This window comes from Bombina bombina, chromosome 5 (assembly GCF_027579735.1).
Source record: "Bombina bombina isolate aBomBom1 chromosome 5, aBomBom1.pri, whole genome shotgun sequence".
Lineage (NCBI taxonomy): Eukaryota > Metazoa > Chordata > Amphibia > Anura > Bombinatoridae > Bombina > Bombina bombina.
The window spans coordinates 736,527,198-736,550,277 of NC_069503.1; the positions used below are offsets into that span (position 1 = coordinate 736,527,198).

At 36.4% G+C, this 23,080-nt stretch overlaps 1 protein-coding gene across 1 annotated transcript in view; it reads right to left on the bottom strand.

Annotated features, from left to right (window-relative positions):
• Window positions 1-23,080, bottom strand: part of MBOAT1 (membrane bound O-acyltransferase domain containing 1) — a 181,742-nt gene that overhangs the window by 97,518 nt on the left and 61,144 nt on the right. Inside the window, exons 2-4 of the mRNA XM_053714790.1 lie at window positions 22,173-22,318; window positions 20,530-20,607; window positions 4,643-4,738 (exon numbers count right to left, since the gene is read on the bottom strand). Coding sequence (XP_053570765.1) covers window positions 4,643-4,738; window positions 20,530-20,607; window positions 22,173-22,318 — 320 coding nt within the window. The remainder of the gene's footprint in view (window positions 1-4,642; window positions 4,739-20,529; window positions 20,608-22,172; window positions 22,319-23,080) is intronic.

Consider the following 23,080-nt stretch of genomic DNA (forward strand, 5'->3'; position numbering starts at 1 on the left):
ATGTGCAGAACATTGGAATGTGAAATATTTACATTAAATATATAGTTAAAACCTTTGTTAGAAATTAATATTGCATAAATATGTTTTTTCATGTTTTCATCTACTTAACTGCAAAGGGTTACAATGCACTCTCATATATATGTATTATGTGTGTAGATATCTATTTATGTGTGTGTGTGTGTGTGTGTATATATATATATATATATATATATATATATATATATATATATATATATATATATATATATATATATATATATATATATATATATACATATATATATATATATATATATATATATATATATACATATATATATACATATATATATACATATATATATATATATATATATATATATATACATATATATATATATACATATACATACACACACATACATAGACATCTTTATAGATGTATATGTATGTAGCTCAATGTTAAAGCCCTTTGTCTGCCTTATTTTTTCTAACACTTGAGAGCTCATAGCTTTGAGCCTTGACATATTTTTTTTAAGATTTTTTAATAGATGGCGTTATTATGATTGTAACTCTACTTTGTAATGTATTTTTGATGTGTTTTGTGACACTATTTTTTCACGCGAAACAGTTAACCAGAGCTCTGAGGATGCGCTAACCCGACGAGCATTACCTTGAATTGCACTCAAGCAATCGTGTTTTCTTTCAACTTGTAATACGAGCGCTAAACCCAGAACACGCAAACACCCACGATAAACTCCTTATCGCTTGCGCAAAAATTTGCACTCCACTAATAATCTGGCCCCAGGTGTTTTATTTTTCAAAATGAATTTATTGTACAGTTATCATGGAATGTTAAATAAAAACACTTTTGGTAATAATTACTAAATGACAATATAGGTGTCTAGTTACAAAATTAATTCCATGTGTTAAAGTAGCTCTGATGCTGTTTATTTAAATTTAATATTCACCAAGTGTCCAGACATTAAATTAACATGTTGCTCAATATATGGTGGCAATGCGCCTACTTATACCAACATTTGAGCCATCCATTAACATAAGAAAACATATATGCCAGTAAGTGCTGAATTTAGTTTGTATTAAATTATGTTTTTGATGTGTTGCTTTTCGGGCTACAATGTGTTATTCTAGTTTTACAAATCTTAGCACCTCAATTAAATGTGAATAAGGGATGTAAAGCCTGCTTACATAGCAATCTTTGTTATGAGATCAGAACTTATGGGATGAGAACAATAACCATGCATTTGTATATAATTATGACTCAAAACCTGAAGCAGCAACTTGTCAATCATGTTAATCCCATAAGCACCAAGGAGAGATAGAAAATAAAAAATGGTTTCTACAGAAAACTGAGACACACCTTTTGAATCCCAGGGAGATTTAATTGTGTAAAGAGTGGGATTATGAAAATGATCTGTCTTTTTTTTTGCAATTTATGCCTGTTTAAATTATAGGTGTTTGCAAGTATTATCACCTTTGTCCCATCCTCCACAATATCCTTCCGCATCCCTTTGTAATCCTACCTACTTTCATCTCATTACCAGACCCTCAAATCTTGACTCTCCCTCTCCTTTATTACCCCTCCCTATAAACAACCACCCTCCCTTTATGAGGCCAAAAAAAATCACAAAAACAAAACACAACTTTGCTGAAAGGGATAACCCTCCCTGTTTTTCCCCAACAAGACCATCTGATCTCTCATCCCCTCAGTAGCAAATGCAAAAGTTCATACTTATGTATGTGTTCAGACATCAAGGCTATGACATTCTATACATACAGCATTCCTAGAAATCATCTAAATCTTGTATCAGTCCAATAACTGGCCATCCCTACCACTTTTCTTTACATAAAATTGGACAAGCGTACTGAACATTTTTACCTGTTTGTGTTACTGTTTCTGCAGATATTACCCTGTGCAAAGAATACTAAATATGACATTACACACATATTATATTAGATAGATAGATAGATAGATAGATAGATAGATAAAGATAAGGTATAGGCACTCATAGGATTTAAAATAGAGCAAAGATAAAAACAAATGTTATTTATTTATTCATTTAAAAGGTCTTAGCTTTATTCCAAAGCCTTTGTAAAGACAAACAACATGCTTGCAACAAAAATAATATATATAAACAACCAAAAGTGCACACTCTCACTTTAACCCCTTAATGACCAGCGCCGTACAGGGTACAATTCTGGTAATTTAGCCCTTAAGGTCCTGGGCTGTGAGCGCACCTGTCGGCATGACCGCACTATTTATGCATGCCTCAGGAATGAGTCATTCTAGAAACAGCGTAATGGAGGATGCTCCAGGCTAGTTATTGCAGGGATTGGGTGTCCCTGTGGTCCCATGCCTGTCAGTGAGATACATTTTATTTTCTGCACTTGGCGAAAAAAAGGGTTAAACATAATGTTTCAAAATAGGTCTAGATAAATACCCTGGGTTGTCTAAATTCTATATAGTTTTGTTTAGAAGCTTTAAATTGGGTGACTGCTATTTAGCTTACATTCCAAGGACAGCAAATTTTACAGTTAAACCAATAATTCCATCTTTGTAGTATTTGGCCAATATTTCCTAAAAAAATCTAGAAAGGCCTGTTTGTATATATTAAAAAAAGGAATGTAATATGAAACCAATAGTGAGCAAAAAATGCTTGTGTTATTTAAACTGGGAAAAACCTTGGTCCTTCAGGGGTTATTAAACAACAATCAGGGAGCCCTTAATTGTATCCATCCATGAACAAACAGGTTGCCACTATCTGGATTTTCAAAAATTCAATCTGAAAAGATCTACTTTTGCAATAAGGAAAAATACAACAAATTGCTCTTGAATATGTTGTTTAATTAGATCAAAGCAATCTGTAAATCAAAGCATAATAGTCTAATTAATCCAAGTTGGTAATGAAACAGTGAAGCCTGAGGGGCTGTTTATTTTTTAGGTTAGTATGCAAGTGAATCCCAGTCATGAAGAGCAATACAACAGAAGTCATTTAGATGAGAAAAGACAAAAAGCAAATTGGTAGAGCATTGGATGGATCTGGTAATTAGCTATTTGCATTATAACAACTAACTAATCTGCACACTAAGGCCTAGATTACAAGTGTAGTGCAAAAATATTAGCACTATTGAGCTAAGATCTGAGGGTCAGATAGAGAGACCAAGCTAACTCCCATTTCCCATTGACTTCTATGAGGCACGCTACAAAAGCCTGTTCTGGCTTTCGCTCACTCGCTAACCTGAAGTTGAGATAGACCAACTCTGTTAAAGCCGAAGGTGGGTTGAGAAATACTTTAAACATCTGTGTTCTTTATTTATATAGATATATTTGTATTTAAAAATAAAAATAAATTTTTATTCTATACATACATATATATATATATATATATAACACAGAGTATATGTAATATAAATATCTATATAGATATAGGTAGATTTTTATTTATTTTTAAAAAAACATAAAAAAAATGTTTCTCCTAAATAAAGTATTTCTATTAAAATATAAAAAAACAACATTTACTTAGTTAAAAAGTAATAGGATGTACATCAAGGTAACTTCGAAGGGCTAAAAAAAATATAATATAATATATATATATATATATATATATATATATATATATATGTGTGTGCATGTATATATATGTTTGTATGTGTGTATGTATATACTGTATGTGTATTTATATATGTATGTGTGCTCATACTTATGTACACATACATACAAATATATACACACACACATATATATTAATGTATCACATACGCACACACCTTTGAGCACTTCCCAGTCAAAATGCCTTGGCATATAATAAAATATTCCTTTTAAACACTTTTTAATGTGGATATAAATATAAATATATATATATATATATATATATATATATATATATATATATATATATATATATAGGTGTAATACTTTATATTAATATGTGTAACACATGCTTTGTTATATTTTAATTCTATCCCTAACACTTTACTTCAGGGGGCCAATTTATGAAAGTGCGAGTGGACATGATATGAAGTAGCGTATCATGACCGCCGCACATCGATAAATGCCGACAGCATACGCTGTCTGCATTTATCATTGCACAAGCAGTTCTTGTGAACTGCTTGTGCAATGCCGCCCCCTGCAGATTCGCGGCCAATCAGCCGCTAGCAGGGGGTGTCAATCAGCCCGATCGTATGGGATAGGGCGGATTGATGTCCGCAGCCTCAGAGCAGGCGGACAAGTTATGGAGCAGCGGTCTTTAGACTGCTGCTTCATAACTGCTGTTTCCGGTGAGCCTTAAGGCTCGCGCGGAAACAGGGGCATCAAGCTTCATTCAGAGCTTGATAATTCGGCCCCCAGGTCTCAAGTCGTGGTAACTTTTTTAGAGCTCTTATGTTACACTTGGACATAACGCATAACTTTCAGCTTGTAATATGAAAAGCTAAACATTCTCTGGTTATTCATTTTACCATGGACTTGCAATATCAGATTGCCCTCTAATCTTAGCACAGTCCTGAGATATTGATAGAGCACCCTGCACTATCACTAAGCACTCCACTTGTAATCTAGGCCTAAATGTTTTTATGATATGCCATATTTCCTTTGATATAAATTAATTAATTAAATGTATTCAAAGCTTAAGCTTGCACTTACCCAGAAAAATCAGTGGAGAGTATGCCATAATTAAATATATACACTCTGTTAATCTGGCACAATGTGAGGTAGCCCATTGCTGTTACAAACGAGTACCTAGGAACAAATACACAAGCATGTTTTAGGCTATAGCACACAAAAATTATTTGCACTTCATTTGATTATAAATAACACTTAACGCTTTCCCTTCAGAGTCATTTTCACAACCTTGTGCTAGTGCTATTTTCAATTATACTTCTGTTTTTTATTTTCAGCAGACCAAGAATTTTTGGGAAAAAAAACTTTGCAGGGGGCACTATATGAAATGGGAAAAACTATAATTTTCTATGGCATATACAGCAGCACAAGGGGCCAAATTATCAAGCTCCGAAGGCTCGCCGGAAACAGACGTTAGGAAGCAGCGGTCAAAAGACCGCTGCTTCATAACTTGTCCTCCTGCCCTGAGACTGCGGACAGAAATCAACCTGATCGAATATGATCAGATTGATTGACATCCCCTGCTAGCGAATCTACAGGGGGCGGTATTGCACATACAGTTCTGGTGAATTATACAGAACAAACAATAAATATTCTCCTATATTTCTAAACATATAACAGTTATCTTACCAATACGGTTCCTTTTTAATTTTCAAAATTCTAATACAAATCCCAAAATATTCTTCATTAAAGAGAATAATATACCCTCTCTCACATACTTAATGTTATTTGATTCACAACCTTAAATCAAACATCTACTACCTTGCATTTCTCTGTAGAGAAGAAAAAAAAAAAAAAAAGGGAAAAAAGAGGGGACCAAAGCGTCCCCCCATCCTCTTCCTACTCCCCCTCCGACTCTCCATTCTCGTCAAGCCATGCAGGTGGGAAATGACTCGGAAAAACTTGTAATTGAACATATGGGGTTTTCTTGAGAGGTTTAACTAACATGGTTTGAATCCTAGGTGGAAACGATAAAATAAAGATTTCCCAGTGTTTAAAAAAACGCGCCAACCGAGCTTCAGTTGGATTTTGCAAACTATATTGTTCAGATGTATATTGCGCGAGTAACGCATTCTTAAGATTTTTCAAACTATGTGCTGTTTTGGCCTTCCATGCTCTCAATATTAAGCTACGCCCCAGAAATATAATCAGATTAATTAATTTGAAATTTTGCAGAGCTCCCTGTGGTTTCACTAAAAAAAATATTTCCATCGGTTGGATGTCATATTCTACTTTAAGGGTTGTATTCATCCAATACCTTACTTTAGACCAAAACTGGCTAATCTTTGGGCAGGCCCAGAAGCAATGTAGGAGATCTGCCGTAGATGCACTACATCTGGAACATACATTCCTTGTTTTATACCAACTGGATATTCTTGCCGGCGTTAAATAGGTCATTAAAGATATTTTAATCTGCGCTTCTCTCCACGTAGTCAAGACCCAACTTTTCTCTGTTACTTTAAAGGCGTTCATTATAGCTTGGCTATCTATCTCTGGAAAAAAACGTACTCCATTTTACTGAGGGCCCCTGATTAAGAAGAGCGTAAAACGGAGCAATAGAGCATAACCCTCTTTGAAAAGTATTGATCCTAGTTTGTATCTCCCGAAGTGACCATTCCGCCCCGTATCTTTGTTTTAATTCCGATACAAAGTGTCTTAATTGTAAATACGCATAAAAGTCTTTATTCAAAAACCCAAATTGGTTACATAGTTCTATAAAAGTTACTGGCATTAAATCTGAATCTAGCATTTGACTGACATATATCATCCCCTTAGTAGACCACTTTCTGAAGACTTCATCTGTCAACCCTAGAGGGAAGCTTGGATTCCCTGTAATTGGTAAATATTTAGAAACGTGAGGGGCTCAAGCCACCTCCAGACAGAATTTTTGCCATGCTATAATTATATATCTGAAAGTTATAAATGAAAAAATCGTTGAGGGAAGAGCAGTAATTGGGCAATGTAGAATGGCATCTAAACGGAAAGGTGCTATCATGGAAGCTTCCCAGGCCACTGCAGCAACTTGTTCTTGTTCTGTTAACCAGTCCGCTGCTACCTTAACCCGTTTTGCCAGACTATAAAATTGTATATTCGGGAGGGTAAGGCCTGCCGCTTCTTTACTATCTCGATGCACCGAGATACGCGCTTTCGCGCCTTTCCAAAGAAATTTGGAACATGCCTAATTATAATTATTTATATCTGATTTATGAATAGGCACTGGAACATTCTGTATAAGATAAGAGTAATTTCGGGAAAAGGATGGTTTTTATAAGCATAACCCTAGCTGTTAATGATATCAGAAGTTTAACCCAGTCTTCCATTTTTTTCCTACATTCTAAAAAGTATTTGGAAAAGTTCAGATTGTACCGTTCATCCGGATTAGCACTTAGTTTAATACCTAGATAATTTATCTGGGAGGTTTCACTAAATGGATGTTTGAAACCCTGTTCTTTTTTATTTAACCACAAAAGTTCGGATTTTCAGAGGTTAATTTTATAGCCCGAAATTAAACCAAAGGTTTCAATCATATCCAAAACGAGAGGGAGACTCTTCTTGATATTACTTAAACATAGAAGTATATCATCTGCATACATTAATAACACCAGTTTCTGACCCCTTATCTGAATCCCATCCAATTGTTGACTAAACAAAATCGCCAACGGTTCTAAAGAAATGTTGATCAACAATGGAGAAAGGGGGCAGCCTTGGCGAGTGCCCCTTTGTAATACTAAACGCTGCGACATCTCGCCATTAATAAGTAATGAAGACATCAGTGTGGAATAAATTATACGGATAAATTCGTAGAAGTGACCAGTTATTCCAAACTGTTCTAAAGAGAAGAAAATGTGTTTCCATGAGATACGATCAAATGCCTTCCCCGCATCAACTGTTAGTAAGGCTAAATCAACCATATCTCTATGTCGTGATATTCTAAATTTATTCCAAAAGAAGTCTAATCGTGTCATAATCTTAAGTATATTTTTAGCTGGGTTCCTCCCGGACATAAAACCTGACTGATTTTCGTGAATTATTAAATGTAAGTGCGGACTCGGTCTTTTTGCTAGAATAGATGTTAATAACTTATAGTCCGTATTTAATACGGAGATAGGCCTATATGAATCCAGGAGTTCTAAGTCTTTATTTTTTTTAGGTATCAAAGATATTAACGCAGCTGGAAAGTATGGGGAACACTTATTGTTCTTAATAAAATAGAAAGTAAATAATTCCACCAATGAAGGGACTATCTGCTGTTGGAGAATCCTATAAAATTCAATAGGAAGGCAGTTTGGACCTGCTGCCTTGTTAGTTTTAGCTGGCATGATAGCGGCTATAATCTCCTCTACCGTAATAGGGCCATTCATTTCTGACAATATTTCAGTAGGGATTTTAGGAGTTTTAATTTTGTCCCAAAAGATTCTCTTTGTATCTACTTCATGATCCTCTGCTCTATATAACTTACTGAAATAGTCAGAAAAGACTTTGGTGATATCCGTCTTGTTAGTAAATCTTTCATTGTTAGTTCTAATGGCCGTTATACTATTTCTATTAGTGGCTCTGGTTAGACTGGCTAAGAATTTTGCCGATCTGCCAGCAAAGCCACCATAAATAGCTTTTTGTCTTTGGACCTCTGATGTGCTCTTTTGTTTAATAAATACGTCATATGCAGTCTTGGCGTTTATATATTTCCGCCAATTGTCATTCGTTCGCTCCCCCAAATATGCTCTATATATATTCTTTACTTGATTAGACATCTGGAGTTCCTGTTGTCTAGTTTTTCTTTTAAGTTTACACATATATGCCTTAATCTTCCCTCTTAAAACAGCTTTTGCTGCTTCCCAAAACAATTTAGGTCTATTTTTATAGGCGTTGTTGAACCTATAATACTCTCTCCATTGGTTACTCAGCCAGTTATGAAAATTGGTATTATTTAATAGATATTTAGGAAAAAAAATAGTTTGATTGGCAGATATTTCCAACCATGATATGTTAAGTGCTAAGGTGACCCCTGCATGATCCGAGATTACTATGGCCTAGATTTAGAGTTTGGCGTTAGCCGTGAAAACCAGCGTTAGAGGCTCCTAACGCTGGTTTTAGGCTACCTCCGGTATTTGGAGTTATTAAAAAAAGGGTCTAACGCTCACTATTCAGCCGCGACTTTTCCATACCGCAGATCCCCTTACGTCAATTGCGTATCCTATCTTTTCAATGGGATTTTTCTAACTCCGGTATTTAGAGTTGTGTCTGAAGTGAGCGTTAGACATCTAACGACAAAACTCCAGCCGCAGGAAAAAAGTCAGTAGTTAAGAGCTTTCTGGGCTAACGCCGGTTCATAAAGCTCTTAACTACTGTACTCTAAAGTACACTAACACCCATAAACTACCTATGTACCCCTAAACCGAGGTCCCGCCACATCGCCGCAACTCGATTAAAAATTTTTAACCCCTAATCTGCCGACCGCCACCTACGTTATTCTTATGTACCCCTAATCTGCTGCCCCTAACACTGCCGACCCCTATATTATATTTATTAACCCCTAACCTGCCCCCCACAACGTCGCAGCCAGCTACCTACAATAATTAACCCCTAATCTGCCGACCGCAAAGCGCCGCCACCTACGTTATACTTATGTACCCCTAATCTGCTGCCCCTAACACCGCCGACCCCTATATTATATTTATTAACCCCTAATCTGCCCCCCTCAACGTCGCCTCCACCTGCCTACACTTATTAACCCCTAATCTGCCGAGCGGACCGCACCGCTATTATTATAAAGTTATTAACCCCTAATCCGCCTCACTAACCCTATAATAAATAGTATTAACCCCTAATCTGCCCTCCCTAACATCGCCGACACCTAACTTCAATTATTAACCCCTAATCTGCCGACTGGAGCTCACCGCTATTCTAATAAATGGATTAACCCCTAAAGCTAAGTCTAACCCTAACACTAACACCCCCCTAAATTAAATATAATTTTAATCTAACGAAATTATTTAACTCTTATTAAATAAATTATTCCTATTTAAAGATAAATACTTACCTGTAAAATAAATCCTAATATAGCTACAATATAAATTATAATTATATTATAGCTATTTTAGGATTAATATTTATTTTATAGGTAACTTTGTATTTATTTTAACCAGGTACAATAGCTATTAAATAGTTAAGAACTATTTAATAGCCAAAATAGTTAAAATAATTACAAAATTACCTGTAAAATAAATCCTAACCTAAGTTACAATTAAACCTAACACTACACTATCAATAAATTAATTAAATAAAATACCTATAATTATCTACAATTAAACCTAACACTACACTATCAATAAATAAATTAAATACAATACCTACAAATAACTACAATGAAATAAACTATCTAAAGTACAAAAAATAAAAAAATATTTACAAACATAAGAAAAATATTACAACAATTTTAAACTAATTACACCTACTCTAAGCCCCCTAATAAAATAACAAAGCCCCCCAAATTAAAAAAAATGCCCTACCCTATTCTAAATTATTAAAGTTCAAAGCTCTTTTACCTTACCAGCCCTGAACAGGGCCCTTTGCGGGGCATGCCCCAAGAAGTTCAGCTCTTTTGCCTGTAAAAAAAAAACATACAATACCCCCCCCAACATTACAACCCACCACCCACATACCCCTAATCTAACCCAAACCCCCCTTAAATAAACCTAACACTAAGCCCCTGAAGATCTTCCTACCTTATCTTCACCATACCAGGTTCACCGATCGATCCAGAAGAGCTCCTCCGATGTCCTGATCCAAGCCCAAGCGGGGGGCTGAAGAGGTCCATGATCCGGCTGAAGTCTTGATCCAAGCGGGGCAGAAGAGGTCTTCCATCCGATTGAAGTCTTCATTCAAGCGGGATCTTCTATGGTCATCCATCCGGAGCGGAGCGTCAGGATCCTGAAGACCTCCGACGCGGATCATCCATCCTGGCCGACGACTGAACGACGAATGACGGTTCCTTTAAATGACGTCATCCAAGATGGCGTCCCTCGAATTCCGATTGGCTGATAGGATTCTATCAGCCAATCGGAATTAAGGTAGGAATATTCTGATTGGCTGATGGAATCAGCCAATCAGAATCAAGTTCAATCCGATTGGATCAGCCAATCGGATTGAACTTGATTCTGATTGGCTGATTCCATCAGCCAATCAGAATATTCCTACCTTAATTCCGATTGGCTGATAGAATCCTATCAGCCAATCGGAATTCGAGGGACGCCATCTTGGATGACGTCATTTAAAGGAACCGTCATTCGTCGTTCAGTCGTCGGCCAGGATGGATGTTCCGCGTCGGAGATCTTCAGGATCCTGCCGCTCCGGATGGATGACCATAGAAGATCCCGCTTGGATGAAGACTTCAATCGGATGGAAGACCTCTTCTGCCCCGCTTGGATCAAGACTTCTACCGGATGGAGGACCTCTTCTTGCTCCACTTGGATCAAGACTTCGGACCCTCTTCTGGACCGATCGATGAACCCGGTGAGGTGAAGACAAGGTAGGGAGATCTTCAGGGGCTTAGTGTTAGGTTTATTTAAGGGGGGTTTGGGTTAGATTAGGGGTATGTGGGTGGTGGGTTGTAATGTTGGGGGGGGGGGTATTGTATGTTTTTTTTTACAGGAAAAAGAGCTGAACTTCTTGGGGCATGCCCCGCAAAGGGCCCTGTTCAGGGCTGGTAAGGTAAAAGAGCTTTGAACTTTAGTCATTTAGATTAGGGTAGGGCATTTTTTTATTTTGGGGGGCTTTGTTATTTTATTAGGGGGCTTAGAGTAGGTGTAATTAGTTTAAAATTGTTGTAATATTTTTCTTATGTTTGTAAATATTTTTTTATTTTTTGTAACTTAGTTCTTTTTTATTTTTTGTACTTTAGTTTATTTCATTGTAGTTATTTGTAGGTATTGTATTTAATTTATTTATTGATAGTGTAGTGTTAGGTTTAATTGTAGGTAATTGTAGGTATTTTATTTAATTAATTTATTGATAGTGTAGTGTTAGGTTTAAATGTAATTTAGGTTAGGATTTATTTTACAGGTAATTTTGTAATTATTTTAACTATTTTAGCTATTAAATAGTTCTTAACTATTTAATAGCTATTGTACCTGGTTAAAATAAATACAAAGTTACCTGTAAAATAAATATTAATCCTAAAATAGCTATAATATAATTATAATTTATATTGTAGCTATATTAGGATTTATTTTACAGGTAAGTATTTAGCTTTAAATAGGAATAATTTATTTAATAAGAGTTAATTAATTTCGTTAGATTAAAATTATATTTAATTTAGGGGGGTGTTAGTGTTAGGGTTAGACTTAGCTTTAGGGGTTAATCCATTTATTAGAATAGCGGTGAGCTCCAGTCAGCAGATTAGGGGTTAATAATTGAAGTTAGGTGTCGGCGATGTTAGGGAGGGCAGATTAGGGGTTAATACTATTTATTATAGGGTTAGTGAGGCGGATTAGGGGTTAATAACTTTATTATAGTAGCGCTCAGGTCCGGTCGGCAGATTAATAAGTGTAGGCAGGTGGAGGCGACGTTGTGGGGGGCAGATTAGGGGTTAATAAATATAATATAGGGGTCGGCGATGTTAGGGCAGCAGATTAGGGGTACATAGGGATAATGTAAGTAGCGGCGGTTTACGGAGCGGCAGATTAGGGGTTAAAAATAATATGCAGGGGTCAGCGATAGCGGGGGCAGCAGATTAGGGGTTAATAAGTGTAAGGTTAGGGGTGTTTAGACTCGGGGTACATGTTAGAGTGTTAGGTGCAGACGTAGGAAGTGTTTCCGCATAGCAAACAATGGGGCTGCGTTAGGAGCTGAACGCGGCTTTTTTGCAGGTGTTAGGTTTTTTTTCAGCTCAAACAGCCCCATTGTTTCCTATGGGGGAATCGTGCACGAGCACGTTTTTGAGGCTGGCCGCTTGCGTAAGCAACTCTGGTATCGAGTGTTGAAGCTGCGTTAAATATGCTCTACGCTCCTTTTTTGGAGCCTAACGCAGCCTTTATGTGGACTCTCAATACCAGAGTTATTTTTATGGTGCGGCCAGAAAAAAGCCGGCGTTAGCTACGCGGGTCGTTACCGACAAAACTCCAAATCTAGCCGTATGTCTCCTATGTCCGCTCTGCAATCAAGACCACTCAGGGGCTCTGCAATCAAAAAAAAATCTATCCTGGACAAGGATTGTTGACCCTTTGACAAACAAGTATACGCTCTCAAGTCCGGGTTCTGCAAACGCCAAATATCTATTAGACCCAATTGTGAGCGAAATTTCAGCAAAATCTGGATTTTCCTGTCACATATCTCCCTAGGGACTTTATTAGCTCTGTCCAGGATCGGATCCGCTATTAAATTAAGGTCTCCCGCAATTATAAGGTTTTGACCTGTAAATTTATGTATATATAATATCATCTTATCCCAAAATTCCTTATCAACTTTATTTGGTCCGTATATATATATTACACAGCACATATCGTATTTTATTATAGGTATTTCTAAAATTATAAAGTGTCCTTCCTGATCTATAACAGAAGACTCTATTTTATATTCTATATTTTTACTAAAGAGAATTGCTACTCCTCTCTTACGGGTATTATACTGGGCAGCTACAACTTCACCAACCCAATTAGTCTGGAGTTTTGGAATTTCAGCTGTTTTTAGATGTATCTCCTGTAAGAAAGTGATGTCTAGTTTCATTTTCGCTAGATGTTTAATTATCGCTTTCCTTTTTATAGGGGAGGTTATTCCCCCTACGTTCCAGGATGCCAATTTAAACGTAGCCGACATAAGCCTTCTATACTAATAAATGTAGCTTTCCCATCTCTACACTGCATACACCAGAGGTTGGGAGAGGGAGAGGAGGAGAGAGAGAGAAAGAGAAAAAAAAAAAAAAAAAACGCAAGTATATATTATCTTTTTTACAGTAAAAAAACAATTTCACAATCCTGTAATTGTAAATTCAGGGCATCCGCCTTAAAACAGCAAAAAAAAAACAAAAAAAAACCCCAGCATATTCCACACTATAACCAAAGTTGGTGTACCATAAGACCATTCCTACTAAATGATACATAATCAGGGGATACCCATCTCTTTGCATAAAGATCTCGCTTCGCTGCTATTATTTAGTATATAAGAGATACCTGCATTGTCAACTAAAAGTTTAGCCGGATACACCAGTCTAACATTACATTCTTAAACTTAGTAAAAAAAGGCTCCATTTCTCTTCTCTTGGCCAAGGTCTCGGCGGAAAAATCTTGGAAAATCATAATTTTATGTGTGCCAATAATTAGGGAGTTAAGTTTCCTGTAATATTTCAGGTATAACACTTTATCCTGATAGTTCACAAATTTAAAAATGATAGGTCTTGGTGTAAGTGAAGTGTTATTTTCTCTAGGTGCACCCATTCTATGTGCTCTCTTGATCAAGAATGGCATGGGAGGAGGGGGACTCAAGAGCGCCTGAGGCAAAGTAACCGAGGCAAAGAGCAACAAGTCTTGAAATTCTACTGATTCAGGAAGGCCAATAACCCTCAAATTGTTACGCCTCGACCTATCCTCAAGGTCCTCAACCCGAGCCTGTAACTGGGAAATGGCCTTACCTTGAGCAGTTGCAGCTGAACCATAGCTGTTTAATTTATCTTCAACGTCAGACACTCTTGTCTTCACCTCCTCCATTCTAGCTGTGAATTGCCTTATCTCATCCGTCAGATTGGATATCTATCTTTTATTTCTTGCTTAATTAAATCGAGATGCGGTGCCATCATTTTGACCACTTCTGCGGCAAATTCTGACATATCGTTAAAACAAAAATTAGTTGGCCCACGGTCTTGTGAAGTATACTTCTGTACTTTTAGTATTACCTCACTTGTCTTTTTGTTTAGGGGCATTTTAGGTGAAGAACCTTTCTGATATGAGATAAATATATCCATTCACCACAATAGAGTTGTGTATTATAGTGTATCTACTATTGTCAAGTGACTTATACAAATATAATAATAATAGGCCCAGAGGGGTATCTAGTAAAGAATATGTGTCCGTGCTCACATATACAAATGTGAAGAAGAAGAAGAAGAAAAAAAGAGGGGAAAAAAAAGGTGAATTGCTAACAGTGTACGAGAAAAAATATCAAATGAAGTGAAGTGTTTTAAGTGTAAGGACAAAAAGTGGATCTTAATTACACTCAATGTAGCGTATATGTAAAGAGAGTAAGAATAAATGCCTACCAAAATGAACCAAAAGTTACGATTCTAGCTAATAATACTATTCATTAACAATTTTTAATGTTTGAAGTAAAAGACCCTAATCTAAACTCTAAATTCCTTAAGTGAGAGTACCCCTAGTTGCAATATGAATTTAGGTTTAGCAATTTAATTCATACTTAGAGCTTACTAATTAAGGGGTTAATACTTAATTAGAACAAACAGAAATATTTGTATCCAAATACTATGTTATTTTATCTCAACTTTCATCCCTTCTGAAATCTTATTTCTAACAATTTCTGTATAATTTATCTGACATTTGCTACTTAGAGACCATTGCTCAGTGGGTTATTACCCCTTGGATAAGCCTGCTTCTAGAATAATACAATCTAACCAAACAGCTTTTAACCCTAGACCAATCAGCGGTCTGAACAAACTTTCTAGTTTCCCAAAATCATTCACCCACAGAGCAATAAACCAACAGGCAGTTGTTTCACATGTATACAATTATATGCATGTCCATAGAGAGTCCACAATTCAGGATAGTCCTGTTAAGGTTACCAACAGAAGAAATACCATCTGTATATGCCTTACTAAAATATTTGATATATTTGATCCTCCTCAGGAATGTGAAACATCTATTTAACAATAAGGATTCTTAAACGATTACACAAAGGACACTTACAATACAGCAAACAGTGCATTAGGGGAAATATGAGATTTATGCCTCTTATCTGATCACCAGAGCACCGGGTATGGTAAAAAGACTTATAGGAGCCTCATACACATATACCAACGAGCTGTGTTGCTGCCAGGGGAGGATGTATCTTTAAGTAATGACCAATTTGGACCAGGGATAATTACCAACTCCACTCTTCCTTACTTATATTCCAAACTGCAGCTTTAATAACTCCACACCGCCAGTTCCGGGCATTAGGAGCTCCCAATTCATTTTGGGAAAAAAACGGACTCCATATTACAATGCAATAGATCCCTTATATGTATGATTGAATAGTAACGCGTGCAGAGTGTCCCCTGTGGCTCTGCAAGGGACGCTTTTGATATTCACCAGGCAATCCACCGTACCCAAGCACTGAAACACAGACACCACCAGCCGGAGTACACCCTGTCCGGTCTCACAAACCTAAGGTGCACTTTACCCACTTGGGGGGGGGGGTGTCAATAGCCCAAATCCATATTGGAGCAAAGAGTTGATACCGAGTTCACTCCTTCTGCTGCTGCCAAGCTCCCACACTGAATCAATGGTTCTTCGATAGAGTAGCTCAGCAGGAACTAATGGAAACGCTATTAAAGATCCTTAGCCATTTCCACTAGCTCAATCCTTTGAATGCAGACACTGTCAGAGACCCACAGATCACACAGCCAATGTGGGGAGGTGTGCCAGCAACTCCTTTTCGGATTGGGCCAAACTGTGGATGCCAGGCTCACACCTTCTTCTCAGTGCGTCGGATCAGCGCTTCTCCGATCAGGTAAGGGGTCGTTTTTCATTCAAGTGTGTCTGGAGGGCCGTGGGATTTGCCCATCCCTCCAGTTTTATTGCCACCTCAGAGCTATTAGAAACCTTTAACCAAGGATAGCTTTGTCAGTAGGTACTTCAAAAAAATTTATTTTCACAGAATCATTAGGAGCCTTGTAGCAGCTATTAAAAGTCCACTGTATTTTCTCTTATTTTGAAATCCTCTCCTGAGGGGTTCCTCCGGTGTATAGAGTCACAAACTCTCTCTGAATATTCAAGGTGGTCCGTATTACCCTCAGTAGATGGAGGGATTTTGTAGGAGAGCACTTGGCAAAAAGTGCAATTTATGCCATCTAGAGACTTCTCATCCGTGATCTTCAAGATCCTGTGCCGGTCCTAGTGACTTGTTCTAGGGCAAGGCACACTACGGCAAGCTGGAGTATAACTGTGTTCCTATAATTGGAGAGACGAAGCAGACGGCAGCTACCTGTAGGCTACCTGTTCGCTACGCTGACAGCCGCAAGTCTCTCTGTCTTTGTTATCTTGATATCCTTTGTTGAAAGGCAGCAGCTTTGCAAGAATACTTTTAACATCATTATACATTTGCAACATTTGCAAGAAAACTAAGTTGAAGCAGTGTTTCCTGTCATTTTAGTGCTCCTGACACATACACATTACCTACCTAGATATTCTCTTCAGCAATGAATACCATGAAAACAAAAGAAAATGTAAATGTAATAATTAAAGTAAATTTGAAACTTTTTAAAACTGTTTGCTCTTATCAGAATCATAAAAGAAAAATTTTGTGTTTCAGGTATTTCAACCAGTCTTACTAAGGCAAGCACATACCCCTGTCCATACTCATAAAAAATATTAAAAACAAACCAAAAAAAATAATATTTATATATATATATATATATATGGATATACTGTATACACACACATATATATATATATATATATATATATATAATAGTTCTTCCTAAGGTCATCCAATATAAAATTTAAAAAAATATAACCTATTTTTATGTTCACCCAGTTCTTCCATTTTTTTTATTACTAAAATTTGTATTAGTTCATGGTTCTGAGCCATAACATCAACAACAAAATAAAATGAGGTTAGTGGTTACACCCAGGTTATCATTCTTATTAGGACATGAAATACCTTTGAATTTTAGAACCTCAATCTTTCAAATGCGGGTCTTATGATTAGTTATTATGGTGAGGGACAAATAATGTATTTAAAAAAAACTGGAACCCCAAAATAGAACCAATTCTAAAAAGGTGTGTCATTTTTATGGTAATTAGGTAGCAGCCCGATAAGACGCAGGGTCACTCATTTGAAAGATGAGGTTTTCTGATTTCTAATAAGGAGTCTCAAGTTTATCTGCGTGCTTTGGGGAGCAACCACAGAATTGGTATTAAATCTGTCCAATGGAGGCCTCATTATTAAAAGTACAGGAAATATAGGCTGATCTGGTAGAATGGGCCATGATCTGTTCAGGTGGCAACTCAGCCGCCATCAAATAAGCTCCCCATGTTGCTAAAGTAATTGCATTGGCATTTTGACCCTTCAGAGCCTCAATAAACAAATGCCCAAAAAGAACAAAAAAACACACTAAATTATTAAGTCACCTCGACATAAAATTTTAATGATTTTCCCACGTCCAAATTGACAAAGGCCTTGATTTATTAAAGCGTTCATCTTGGTGCATTTGCTGGCGTCAATACGCTCGCCAGACATCGCAGCCGCAGATCTACATCCTTATTTATCAAAACGTCTGTCAGAAGCACGCGCGTCAAGTACAGAGCGATGAGCATCGGACTTTTAATAAATTTAGAGTCATCAATGTCGCAGATATTCGCATTCCAACGTTATTTATACCATTTCATTACTTTCCACGAACAAGCACATTTTATTTTTCATCTATTAATGCTAAGCTATATTTATTTATGTGCAAGAGATGCAAAGAAATTTGCAAAACAGGATTACATCTTAAAAGGATTACATCAAAACCCAAATTCAAATTAATGTGAAAGAAAGTGAGTGTTATAAAAATAGTCTCATAAAAAAAGAACACATACTAAATAACTTTATTGGAGACAGAAAATTGTCCGACTGGACTGGTACACACGCACAAACACTTTAAAACTAGATTGAACTCAGTATGTGATTAACACTGTAATTGGATGGTGAATGTTACCAGGTAACTTACAACCCTGTTAGATATTGTAACGTTGTTCTGATTTCAGTATTATCGTCTGACATCAGAACAACGTTACAATATCTAACAAGGTTATAAGTTAACTGGTAATTGCATAGTCACTCTGAGCAACACCACATGTGTGGTTCATAAAAATTAAACGTTGCGATTTTTAGAGTGGTAAATTAAACTGTGGAATATTATATACAGATAAAGACCAAGTACTTTGACTTAGAAATATATATGCAAAATCAGCGGTTACATCTGATAATACAGGCTTCTTAAAAGGTGAATCTTATATGTATCCAGGGGTGAGACATTAAAATACACACAATGTCAATCTGAATACTGACTCATGCAAAATTGAGCTATATATTGTACGTGGGAGCTATTTGCAACAGAATCTTATTAGGTGATACATTTCACAGTGTTACTTTGTTTCACTCACTAATATTTGTTATCCGCTATACAAGCAGAATAAAAGCTGTAATTTTTGTTATTGCTAATCAGAGTATATACTTCATAGCCTTAATTTTCCTATTCATCTATCTGCTATTTAAACCATAGGCAATACCTTATGATAGGGTTACTCAATATTGCCACTTAATGGTAAAAATATTAGAATATTTTTTCTGACTTCTGTACATTCACCATCCAATTACAGTGCTAATCACATACTGAGTTCAAGCTAGTTTTAAAGTGTGTGTGTGTGTGCGCGCGTGTGTGTACCAGTCCAGTTGGACTATTTTTCTGTCTCCAATAAAGTTATTAAGTATAAGAGGTCTTTTTTTATGAGACTATTTTTATAACACTCACTTTCTTTTACATCCATTTGAATTTGGGTTTTGATGCAATCCTTTTAGAGACGGGCAGTCTTTTTCTCCTGTTTTGCAAAATTCTTTGCATCTCTTGTACATAAACATGTATATTACTGCCTTAACTCTAGAATTTAAGGGCTAGCTAATATAAGCAATAATTGATAAAGCCCTGCAATTATCTCTATATCTACTAGTGAATGAAGTTTGGAGCAATAATATTGTCCCCTTGCTTTGTAATGAGAGTCAAAGAGGTAACATAATCCAGAAGTAGTAATGTATTTAATTTTTATCCCTATATCTACTAGTGCATCAAAATTGAAGCAATACTTTTCACCAAATTTGGAGCAATAATATTGTTTGATTTAGAAAGAGTATAGAATTTTAATAAAGTTTCTAATTTAATTTTATTATCTAATATGCTTCATTGTCTTGCAGCATCGAACATAACCTTTTTGTGTTTTCAGACCCCCATTGATTTCTATGGCAATCATGGCCTCAAGGGTGGCGGTTTCAACGATAGGTACGCTGCGTCGGAATAGACGCGAGCGTACCCTTTGAATGATTGATAAATTTGGAAAAGGGTCAAATAGAGTCGAATGTGAATTCGAAACATCTGGGATGACGCAAGCATCGATCTGCGTCGGATTGAGATCACGGGAGCGTATATTACGTCGCACATTTCAACATTTGACAATATTGACGCTTTGTCAACTATAGCGAATCAAATTCGATGCGGAATTCAAGCGTATTATCAGTTGAAGCTTTGATAAATCGAGGCCACAGACTTTCCTGATAGTTTCTGAAGATACTACCTCAGGCAAGAAGGAATACTCAGGCCTCAAAATATCCTTCACCTTGCAGTGATGCTGAGAGGGGAGGAGCAAAACTCTGGATTGTAAGGGGTGTTTTGCCTCCTCCTGCGGGGAAGGATCTTATAACCCAGAAGTGATAGATCATGGACTCATGCACATAGAATATTATATATACATTAGTATTATTTAATTTTTTTCAAAAACTGTAGTGCTTATAAATAATACAATATTTCTTTAATCTTTTGCTGGCAGACTTTTACATATTTGTGCATATAAAAAACAGGAACAAAATTAAAATGTGTTTGTTTTACATAATCCAGATTAGCTATAAGGTTACTGCACAATATTATTTAAAAAAAGAGACATTTTTTTTACCTGTGTACATTTCCAATGTCTGCAGTGATCATGATGAAGTAGCACAAAAGGACCAATGTGAATATATGCAGCGAATACCTAAGAATGCATTAATAATTAGTGAACTTTGTCATTCATTACTAAAGAAGGAAATAACCTATAATATGTTATTTCTAATAAATTATATATATATCATAATGCAGTTTTTTACAGTTTAAGTGATATTTATCAACTGCATTATTTTAAAGCATATAAGAAAATATTGCTTCATAAAGACAGTATTGCTGTCACACTGCTGTGTTATAACAGGAAGCAATACAGACAGTATTAGTAGACTTTACATAAAACATCAAGTGCTGTGAAAAAGTCAAGTTAGTTCTATAAGATACATCTTCAGGGAAAAACAAGCAAAAAAAAATAAAAATCATAAATAAGGAAATGCATAGCAAACCCAAACAGTTTCTTGTTCCAAGAACATTGTATAGAACGTTTGCAAATGCAAACAAGTTAGATTACTTTATCCACAGAAAAATGTCAACAAATAGAGTTTCAACTGGAGTTAGGATTCTGGGTAATAATATGCAAATTAGCATTTCAATGCACTGCAGCAGTACTGCTGTGGTATGAGGGAGTTAAAGGGACATTAAACACTTTGAGATGGTAATATAAAATGATACATTGTATATAATAAAACAACTCTGCAATATACTTTCATTATTTATTTTGTCCTCTTTGCCTGTAATTCCTTTCTGAAATTGTGAGCTTTTCAGTTCCTGTTAGAAATGGAAGTGCAGAACACTGTTAAATCCAGCACAACCATTGGCTGCACACTCTAGTGACCTATTTATAACTGACCCTAATTGGCCACAGCAGAAAAGGTAACACAAGTTACAACATGGCAGCTCCCAGTGTTTTATAGACACTAAAACTTTACACTTATTTTGTCACTTTTTAAACAACTAATGAAACTTTCAAAAATACATCTACATGTTAGTCATGGACTAATCTTTTCTTTGAATGCATCATTCTAGCTAGCATGTATTTAGTGTTTAATGTCCCTTTAAAGGGATAGTCTAGTCAAAATTAAACTTTCATGATTCAGATAGAGCATCAATTTTTCTTCGTTCTCTTGGTATCTTTATTTGAAAAAGCAAGAATGTACACTTAGAAGCTGTCCCATTTCTGGTTCAGCACCTGGGTAGCATTTGCCGATTGGTGTCTAAATGTAGCCACCAATCAGCAAATGCTACCAAGGTTCTGAACCAAAAATGGGCCGGCTCCTAAGCTTACATTCTTGCTTTTTCAAATAAAGATACCAAGAGAACAAAGAAAAAATGATAATAGGAATAAATTAGAAAGTCGCTTAAAATTGCATCCTCTACCCGAATCATGAAAGTTTAGTTTTGACTAGACTATCCCTTTAATGTTAGATTTAAAAGTGTGAGGCATTATGAAACTCATTTATATATGGTTAGACTGAATACTCTGCTCTGGTGGGAAGACTGCTAGCTCGGGTTATCTATGGAATTATCAGCTTGCTTGTGTAGCTGTGCTACACAATCATTTATTTTCTTAATCACTGTATTTGCAATTTTTTCCTCGTCATTTTATTCACTATCATTTTATTGTGTGATTGGTTCTTAATAGAGCAGAACAACACTTACCAGCCAAAGCAAAACACTGCAAAGTAGACACCAAGAATTGTGGCAAATGCATGTCGAACAATAGCATACGCATGACTGGGCCTTAGGTAAATACGGAACCATACTGCAGCAGCTAGTGCAAGAAACTGACATACCACAAAATTCACCTACAACAAACAAAAGCAAATTATTATTTTATAGGTTTCTGTAGTGTGAAAATAATCACAAGAAAAACATGAAAACTAAATAAGATAGTTTGGGGCTGATTTATCAAAGTCTGGCGGACATGATACGCTGTATCGTATCATGTCCGCCAGACATCGCTGAATGCCAACAGCATACGCTGTAGGCATTTAACATTGCACAAGCAGTTCTAGTGAACTGCTTGTGCAATGCCGCCCCCTGCAGATTCGCAGCCAATCGGCCGCTAGCAGGGGTGTCAATTAACCCAATCATATACGATCGGGCGGATTGATGTCCGCAGCCTCAGAGGCAGCAGACTAGTTAAGGAGCAGCGGTCTTAAGACCGCTGCTTCATAATTTCCGGCGAGTCTGAAGGCTCGTACAGAAACAAGGGCATCAGGGGCCATTCGGCCCTTGATAAATTGGCCCCTTTGATAAAACATTTTACAAATTCCACTAGTTAGTATTTTGATTCAGATGTTTTCATACTTTTTTGTTAGATGAAAATCAACACAGTAGATCCCACAAAGGATAAAAGCAATTTTACATAAATATCAAGAAGCTTTCAAAAGGGACATTGCAGTGGAAAAAATAACATGCTCCAATTTGTTAGGACATGCAATGTTTCCACTATTTGCTGTGGAACTCTATCTGCTTAAAGTTTCGCTCGGGAGCCGCAAACATTACAGCTCCCGAGCTGAACACAGCCAGTGATTGGTGGGGTTGTGCAACTGCCACTGCCAATT